Source organism: Equus caballus, chromosome 19, assembly GCF_041296265.1.
Source record: "Equus caballus isolate H_3958 breed thoroughbred chromosome 19, TB-T2T, whole genome shotgun sequence".
NCBI lineage: Eukaryota > Metazoa > Chordata > Mammalia > Perissodactyla > Equidae > Equus > Equus caballus.
In genome coordinates this window covers 18,363,597-18,372,700 of record NC_091702.1, presented here as the reverse complement: position 1 = coordinate 18,372,700, position 9,104 = coordinate 18,363,597, and the positions used below count along the sequence as shown (strand labels likewise).

The following is a 9,104-nucleotide window of genomic DNA, read 5'->3' as shown; positions in this document are numbered from 1 at the left end:
GGCCAGTGACGGGAGAAGGAGAAGACCCCAGAACTTCAATGCCTTGCCCAGAATCCCAGATGAGGAAGAAGGCGGAGCCAGGGAGGAAGCCAGCTCTGCGTCCTCAAGGCTGGGGCTCTGGCTGCACACAGGCATTCCCAGGGGCCTCTGGAGAAGGCTGTGTTGGTGGAAGTGCATACAGATCTGGAGATGGCATGGGGGTGAGGGGGAGTATTCGGCAGTGTACACGGGCATTTGGTCAGTTCTTGTTTGAGGAGGAGCCCAGGTCCGGGGCACCCTGGATTGTAGCCCTGCCCACATCACACCCACGGTGGAGGCAGTGGCGGCCACTTTTCTGCTGAGCTCAGGCCTATGCAGTCCTGAATTGAATCTCTCACTGGAACATTGGGAAACTGAGGCCCCTAGAGGGGTAGGGAATGGCCCTCGACAGGGTGAGTCCAATGGGTAAGTGTGTGTTCTGACCTTCTAGGGCAAGACTGGGACCCCACGCGGAGGCTTGGCTTCTGAAATTAGGAACCATGAGACCTTGAGAAGCTCTTGCCAATCCCTCCCTTTTGTGGGAGCTGTTTTCTTCTTGGCCTCCACAACCTGAGCACACAACACGCGGACGCACACAAACACACACACACACGCGCATGCACACACACACAAACACACACACACACACACACACACATTGACCTTGGATGCAAGGATGGACTCTAGGGTGGGATCCGAAGAGAAGCAGACACAGGGCAAGTGGCAAGAGGAAGAAACACGAGGTGGGAGGCATTGCCTGCAAGTGACACCCGCCTGCAGTTTGAGAGGTATCGTCCTCTAAGGTAGGACACACGCCAGAGGACATGTCTAGCAAGTCCACGCTCCGGTCCTCCCCAGTGTGCAGACAGGAGGCCGACAGGCCCTGAGAGACACAACGGCTTATGCAGGATCCAGAAGAGGTAAGGAAGAGGACTTGTTTCTGCGTGAGTCTCAAAGCTGGGACCTCGGCCGCACCCAGACCCTCTAGGGAGCCTGTGAGACGGGTGTGTTGGTGTTCCTGGGTACGCCTACGACGTCGCATGGAGAAGGGGGGTGAGCAAGGCCATGGCCAGAGGACTGTTTGCATGGGTGGTATCTGAGGGGGGCACTCAGGTAAGGGCACTGCAGGAAATGAGGTCACTTCCTTGACAACAGACCCCAACAGACTTGGAACCCCCGCAACTAGGCAGCCACGTGCGCAAAGCCAGCTCACTTGGCTGGAGACTCTTGATAGAGAAACATGTTCTCCTGCTTTCTCCCGCCTGACCGGGGCTCTGGTTCCCAGAAAGCCCGGAGGGAGAACCTTTGGAGACGTTGTGGACGCTGGCTCAGCTCCCACGCCCCCCACCGCTGGACCTTTGGCAGGAGGTCCTCTCAGGTAACATGAGGAAGCCTAGAGCAGCCCAATCGAGGCCAGACCAGCTCCCCGAGCCCTCCCAGGGCAGCCCTCATCCCGTCCTCGTGAGTGTGGGGGCCAGAGGGACGTGTGGGCAGGATCTGCCCTTGGCCGCAGAAGGTTGGTGGGCTGGCAATAACCTGCTTTTCCCGTCACGTTCCCAAGGCAGGACAGGGCTGGCAGGACTGAAAGGGGACCCCTAAGCTGCCTCCTCATTCCAGGCCCTCAGGCTGCCGTGTGTTTCCCTCCTCGGTGGAGGTCTGTGTGGACCGTGGGGCGGGGTATGTGTGTCCAGAGTGGAGAGAGTCACAGAGGTGTGAGAGCCAGCAAAGACAGCCAGTCGGGTCTCTGAGGCTTGCCGCCTGGCTGCCGGGCACTGTCTTTCCAGAGCGTCACTCAGGAGATGGGCCAGCAGCTGAGCCACGACGCCCTCGACTCCACCACCCTGCAGGAAGGGAAGGTGCCCCACGCTGCCAAGCGAGGCCAGGGCCGGCTCAGGGTGAGTGCAGGTGCTGGGGAGACCCAAGCCCCAGGGCCCCAAGACAGCACTGAGGACCCCAGGTCTTCGAAGGCCCTGAGACAGCCCCGGGGCTCCTGCCTGGAGCCCTGCTCCCAAAGGAATCTGAATCCCCATCTCTTCCCCCGACCTTGCCCTGCGGGCCCAGCCCCCGTCTTGGCCAGAGGAGACGGCCCTGTCCACAGAGGTGTAGCAGAGCAGAGACATTTCTAGCCCATCAGCTCACGGGCGTTCAAGAGTCCTTTTGCGTTCTGTAGAGATTTTCCTGTTTGAACTCCCATCCTCACATGTCCATGTGGCCTGGCAATCCTTCCCCACCTTCTCCCAGTCGGACGCAGCATCCTGATGGATAGGCATGCTTTTTGCCCAACAGGACATGGGGCTCACAGGGTTCTTTCTGGTCCTCTGCCTTTGCTGTCCAGAGGAACACGTCCACGTGGCCTCTCGAGGTCAGGGCGTCGGGCCTCAGCAGGCTGCCCAACTTTCCAGAAGGGAGACCCATTAGCCCAGTGACTCAGCCCTTCACTGAACCCGCACCTTCTGTTGCCATTTCCACAGCACCGCCCTGATCACCCTGCCTGTCCTCCCGTCCTCATCCCTCCCAGCCCACGAAAAGCCTCTGTGTTCTCCTGTCTCGAATGGGCAGTTGGTCAGCCACCCCAGGGTTGATGCTCTTCATCCAGGGAGGGGCTGTCACTCCTCTGCCAGCACAAAGACCTAGGAGACCAAGAGGTTTAATCCTTCTCCACCTCACATCCTACTTGGAATCCCGAGAATTCTTCCCTGCCCTGGGCAATGATGCCCACTTCCGGCCACAAGTCACCGCGGGCTTGGGCATTCGGTGCGACCTCCAGTCCCCGGCACTCCTGGGGCCCGCGGTGCGGCCTCTGATGGCAAGCGGCCCCTCTGTCTGACCCCAGGCTGAAAATCCATCCCCAGCGAAGAGCAAAGCGTCCCGCCTGGTGTGGACCGTCCAGGCTGGAAGGCGGCAGAAGCGAGTGGAGCACCTGGTGCCCGCCTTCCTGGAGGGCGACACCGCCTACGTCCACAGCTTCCTGTGCACGTATAGAGGTTTTGCCACCACACGACAGCTGCTGGAGCTTCTGTTTCAAAGGTGCGTGCCGTGCCCCTCCGCAGCACTGTGGGCATTCAGCCACCTACTAGCTGTGAGGCTGGGGATGTCACGGCACCTCCCCGAGCCTCGGTTTGCTCCTTGCAAGGCGGGCTGAAGAGAGGATCAGCCTCCAGGGGAGATTGTAGGGACTCAGGCAGGTGCTGCCTGCAAAGGCTTCTCGAGAAGCCTAACCCTCTGGGAGGGTCGACTGGAGCGGAGGGGCTGTGGTTGTGCTCATTGAGGATATTCCTCTTGCCTAAGGCGAAGCCTCCGCCTCGTCCCTCAGCGTGCCCGTGGCCTTCACTGAGTTGTTGTCTTCCCTTTGGAAAAGGAGATGGCAGAGCTCTTCTAGGTCTCTGACCTGGGTGAAGCCAGAGCAGCGATCCCTGGGCTGAGCCGAGGCCCCCGACCCACTCAAGCAGGAGTGAGGGGCCGGTTGGAGCTCCTTCCTTCATCACGCACACACAGAGGTCCCCACTAGGTGCAGAAAGTTTTCTAGGCACTGACCAGAATCCCGGGCGCAGAGCAGGCGACAGCCATGCCCTCCAGGGCTCCATTCTCCTTGGGAGTGAGACAGCGCCGCTAGGCTTCTCACGCAGGCCTGATCCACAGTCCAGTCCATGCGACGTCCTCCTGTGTCTTCTAGATACGGTTGTGTCCTTGCCTATGGCGATGAGGACGGCGGACCCCTAGACCAACTCAAAAAGTGAGTGGGCTTTGGAATCCCTAGGAGGGCGCCCAGCGTCCACACTTGGAGGGCAGTTGCCTGCAGCGTCCCGCTCACTCATCTGCTAGAAGCTGCCCAGCGGGTGCTCAGCTCCTGCTCAGGGGGATCAGGGAGTGCTCCGGGGCCACATAAGCCCCTCCCTGGTCGAGATACGGGGCAGGGGAGCATGACCCTCATGGGACACCTGGTGAATCAGGCAGCACTTGGCCCAGGAGGGAAAGTTGGAGGCAAGAGGAGGGCCCTGGGAAGCATGGGCGGGAGACAATGTCCGTTGTTCCCTCACTGGTCAGATGTTCTGGGAGCACCTCCTGTGTGCCAGGGAGGGCAATGAAAAGAGGAGACTGCACCGCTCGCTGCCCTCACGCAGCTGACGTTCCAGTGGGCAGTGGGCGGAGAGATGCTCCAAGCAGTGTGTCAGGCTTCCCTGAGGCCTAGGAGAGGTGACGCCACCACGGCACAGGGCTCCCCCTTCCAAAGGCGTTTTCCTAGCCCCTCCTTGGTGCCCTGGCCTAGCTCTGCCAAGACTGCCAGATTGGAGGTGGCCGCCAAGTAGGACTGGCCCCTGGACAGCCAGGAGCGGGAGGCCCAGGAGCCCAGGCCCGCACAGGGATGCCCGGGAGGCCAGCGTGCAAGGAAAGGACCCTTCTCTGACTCTGCTGCCCACCTGTCCGTCCTCAGGGCCATCTCCTTCATTCTGGGCGCCTGGCTCCGATGGTACCCTGAGGATTTTATCCAGCCCCCAGATGTTCCCAGCCTGGAACTGCTCTTGGCCTACATCGGTCTCAATATGCCCGGCTCGGAGCTGGAGCACCGCGCCCGCGTTCTTCTTTCCCGGCTGGAGCAGCCTGAGCACACTGATGCCAAGACTGAGGGTGAGGAGGACTCGGGTGTGTGACGTGGGCGTGTGCAGAGGGGATGGCGCTGCGCCCCCCGGAGCAGAGTGTCCAGAGGCTGGGGTTCGGCTGGGAGCAAGGGGCGGGCTCAGATCACTCTTGCCAGGGGTCGAGTCTGGGAAGACTTTCGGGGGCGTGGTGCTTGGACTGAGACTGCTGGATTGGCGGCAGAGGGTCCCTTTCTTTGGAATGACTTGGGCGGGCAGTCATGTTGGTGGCGTTTTCTCTTCTTCCATCTCCAGCTGCAGCTCCACCGAAAGACGCGGAAGACCCTGAAGATCCGGCACCGTCTCTCCCTCTCGGGCCCAGCCCAGCTCCGAGCCGCACAGGCATCTTGCGAGCCACAGCCGGCTCAAGACCTTCAGCAAGCACTGGCAGCATCCCAGCCACTACCCTCAGCTCCTGAGCTGCAGCCCCAGAGAATCCTCGCCTTCCCCTAGCCATGGCGTGGGTTTTAAAGTTTTGTTTTTGGTTTTTCTTTACTTAACCTTTCCCTGTATTTTATCTCGTCAGTTCAATAAAGTTTAGTTCTTGGGTTCTTTTCAATTGTTCGCTGAAGTGGCGTGAAGCAGACTCACAACGTCACACCAACGTCATCCGCATCTAGTGCCCGCCCATTTTTGTCCAAGAGAAACCCTGTCCCTGGGAAGCAGTCAGTCTCCCTTCCTCCCACCGCAAGTCCCTGGTAGCCACTGAGTTTCCTTCTGTCGGACTCCGTGCGTTTCCCTCCTCCGGAGTTTGCATGGAAGTGCCAGCCTTCCAGAGGTGGCCTCCTGTGCCTGGCTGGGTCTGGTCTGAGGTGAGTGACTCCGGATGTTTGAAATTGAGATAGCGGTTTTCATTAAGAAGAAAAATCCCCCGCAGATCAAAGATTCTGTCTCAAAGAGGATGCCCCGCTATTCCCTCTTTTCACTTCCTGGGGATGGGGACCCATTGGAGGTGTGACACCAGAGCTGGAAACAGCGAGGGAAATGTCGGGGCCAGGGAGACCCCTTTCAAATCTTTCGCTTTCCTGGATGGGCCCTGGTAACGTTTTCAAAATGTGCAAATTTCAAAAATATTCTCATCGCATATGAAACACTGGCGTTTATAAGAAGCGTATCGTGGAGTAAAATATATTCCCCAAAGTTTTAACGTTTGAGATAGATAATTAATGTTAATTTGGTAAAAGAATGACTTAAAGATGAGTCATAAGAAACGATGCCCTCGTTCTACCAAGAAACAACTGCCCAGAACAAGGGGTGGCCAGCTTTTCAGAGCTCTTCATTGAGCTCTGGTGCGGGGGCGTGTGTGTGTGTGTGTGTGAGTGTGTGTGTGTTTGTGTGTGAGGGCGGTGTGGGTGTGTGGGTGTGTGAGGGTGTGGTGCGGGAAGGAGCCTGGGGCTGTTCCTTCCTGGTACCTGATGCCCCACAGTGGGCTGTGAGTAGTCACACCTATCCCCTTGCGCGTTCTCAGGGACCACTGACCACATCCAAATCTCAGTAGTGACACGGCATCGCTTTGCCGTCCTCTGTGGAATCGCTCCAGTCAGTCCACACTCAAGAGGAGGGGATTACAGCAGGAGGTCTAGACCAGGAAGTCCTGATCCCAGGTGGCCAGTGACGGGAGAAGGAGAAGACCCCAGAACTTCAATGCCTTGCCCAGAATCCCAGATGAGGAAGAAGGCGGAGCCAGGGAGGAAGCCAGCTCTGCGTCCTCAAGGCTGGGGCTCTGGCTGCACACAGGCATTCCCAGGGGCCTCTGGAGAAGGCTGTGTTGGTGGAAGTGCATACAGATCTGGAGATGGCATGGGGGTGAGGGGGAGTATTCGGCAGTGTACACGGGCATTTGGTCAGTTCTTGTTTGAGGAGGAGCCCAGGTCCGGGGCACCCTGGATTGTAGCCCTGCCCACATCACACCCACGGTGGAGGCAGTGGCGGCCACTTTTCTGCTGAGCTCAGGCCTATGCAGTCCTGAATTGAATCTCTCACTGGAACATTGGGAAACTGAGGCCCCTAGAGGGGTAGGGAATGGCCCTCGACAGGGTGAGTCCAATGGGTAAGTGTGTGTTCTGACCTTCTAGGGCAAGACTGGGACCCCACGCGGAGGCTTGGCTTCTGAAATTAGGAACCATGAGACCTTGAGAAGCTCTTGCCAATCCCTCCCTTTTGTGGGAGCTGTTTTCTTCTTGGCCTCCACAACCTGAGCACACAACACGCGGACGCACACAAACACACACACACACGCGCATGCACACACACACAAACACACACACACACACACACACACACACATTGACCTTGGATGCAAGGATGGACTCTAGGGTGGGATCCGAAGAGAAGCAGACACAGGGCAAGTGGCAAGAGGAAGAAACACGAGGTGGGAGGCATTGCCTGCAAGTGACACCCGCCTGCAGTTTGAGAGGTATCGTCCTCTAAGGTAGGACACACGCCAGAGGACATGTCTAGCAAGTCCACGCTCCGGTCCTCCCCAGTGTGCAGACAGGAGGCCGACAGGCCCTGAGAGACACAACGGCTTATGCAGGATCCAGAAGAGGTAAGGAAGAGGACTTGTTTCTGCGTGAGTCTCAAAGCTGGGACCTCGGCCGCACCCAGACCCTCTAGGGAGCCTGTGAGACGGGTGTGTTGGTGTTCCTGGGTACGCCTACGACGTCGCATGGAGAAGGGGGGTGAGCAAGGCCATGGCCAGAGGACTGTTTGCATGGGTGGTATCTGAGGGGGGCACTCAGGTAAGGGCACTGCAGGAAATGAGGTCACTTCCTTGACAACAGACCCCAACAGACTTGGAACCCCCGCAACTAGGCAGCCACGTGCGCAAAGCCAGCTCACTTGGCTGGAGACTCTTGATAGAGAAACATGTTCTCCTGCTTTCTCCCGCCTGACCGGGGCTCTGGTTCCCAGAAAGCCCGGAGGGAGAACCTTTGGAGACGTTGTGGACGCTGGCTCAGCTCCCACGCCCCCCACCGCTGGACCTTTGGCAGGAGGTCCTCTCAGGTAACATGAGGAAGCCTAGAGCAGCCCAATCGAGGCCAGACCAGCTCCCCGAGCCCTCCCAGGGCAGCCCTCATCCCGTCCTCGTGAGTGTGGGGGCCAGAGGGACGTGTGGGCAGGATCTGCCCTTGGCCGCAGAAGGTTGGTGGGCTGGCAATAACCTGCTTTTCCCGTCACGTTCCCAAGGCAGGACAGGGCTGGCAGGACTGAAAGGGGACCCCTAAGCTGCCTCCTCATTCCAGGCCCTCAGGCTGCCGTGTGTTTCCCTCCTCGGTGGAGGTCTGTGTGGACCGTGGGGCGGGGTATGTGTGTCCAGAGTGGAGAGAGTCACAGAGGTGTGAGAGCCAGCAAAGACAGCCAGTCGGGTCTCTGAGGCTTGCCGCCTGGCTGCCGGGCACTGTCTTTCCAGAGCGTCACTCAGGAGATGGGCCAGCAGCTGAGCCACGACGCCCTCGACTCCACCACCCTGCAGGAAGGGAAGGTGCCCCACGCTGCCAAGCGAGGCCAGGGCCGGCTCAGGGTGAGTGCAGGTGCTGGGGAGACCCAAGCCCCAGGGCCCCAAGACAGCACTGAGGACCCCAGGTCTTCGAAGGCCCTGAGACAGCCCCGGGGCTCCTGCCTGGAGCCCTGCTCCCAAAGGAATCTGAATCCCCATCTCTTCCCCCGACCTTGCCCTGCGGGCCCAGCCCCCGTCTTGGCCAGAGGAGACGGCCCTGTCCACAGAGGTGTAGCAGAGCAGAGACATTTCTAGCCCATCAGCTCACGGGCGTTCAAGAGTCCTTTTGCGTTCTGTAGAGATTTTCCTGTTTGAACTCCCATCCTCACATGTCCATGTGGCCTGGCAATCCTTCCCCACCTTCTCCCAGTCGGACGCAGCATCCTGATGGATAGGCATGCTTTTTGCCCAACAGGACATGGGGCTCACAGGGTTCTTTCTGGTCCTCTGCCTTTGCTGTCCAGAGGAACACGTCCACGTGGCCTCTCGAGGTCAGGGCGTCGGGCCTCAGCAGGCTGCCCAACTTTCCAGAAGGGAGACCCATTAGCCCAGTGACTCAGCCCTTCACTGAACCCGCACCTTCTGTTGCCATTTCCACAGCACCGCCCTGATCACCCTGCCTGTCCTCCCGTCCTCATCCCTCCCAGCCCACGAAAAGCCTCTGTGTTCTCCTGTCTCGAATGGGCAGTTGGTCAGCCACCCCAGGGTTGATGCTCTTCATCCAGGGAGGGGCTGTCACTCCTCTGCCAGCACAAAGACCTAGGAGACCAAGAGGTTTAATCCTTCTCCACCTCACATCCTACTTGGAATCCCGAGAATTCTTCCCTGCCCTGGGCAATGATGCCCACTTCCGGCCACAAGTCACCGCGGGCTTGGGCATTCGGTGCGACCTCCAGTCCCCGGCACTCCTGGGGCCCGCGGTGCGGCCTCTGATGGCAAGCGGCCCCTCTGTC

General features: G+C 59.2%; 1 protein-coding gene across 1 annotated transcript; it reads left to right on the top strand.

The window, feature by feature from the left end:
• Nucleotides 1-1,182: 1,182 nt before the first annotated feature.
• On the top strand, nt 1,183-5,211 carry LOC138918920 (ral guanine nucleotide dissociation stimulator-like). The gene is made up of 6 exons (XM_070242496.1): nt 1,183-1,396; nt 1,803-1,913; nt 2,852-3,045; nt 3,692-3,751; nt 4,451-4,644; nt 4,908-5,211. Exons 1-6 carry the CDS (start codon nt 1,259-1,261, stop codon nt 5,069-5,071), a joined length of 861 nt encoding a protein of 286 aa, XP_070098597.1. The 5' UTR covers nt 1,183-1,258; the 3' UTR covers nt 5,072-5,211.
• Nucleotides 5,212-9,104: the final 3,893 nt, after the last annotated feature.

Excerpts from the sequence above, each read along its gene's own strand:
- LOC138918920 (XM_070242496.1), top strand. The coding sequence starts at position 1,259 with ATGTTCTCCTGCTTTCTCCCGCCTGACCGGGGCTCTGGTTCCCAGAAA. Across the intron at positions 1,914-2,851 it reads GAGGCCAGGGCCGGCTCAGG|GCTGAAAATCCATCCCCAGC; the intron begins GTGAGTGCAGGT and ends GTCTGACCCCAG. Across the intron at positions 3,752-4,450 it reads CCCCTAGACCAACTCAAAAA|GGCCATCTCCTTCATTCTGG; the intron begins GTGAGTGGGCTT and ends GTCCGTCCTCAG.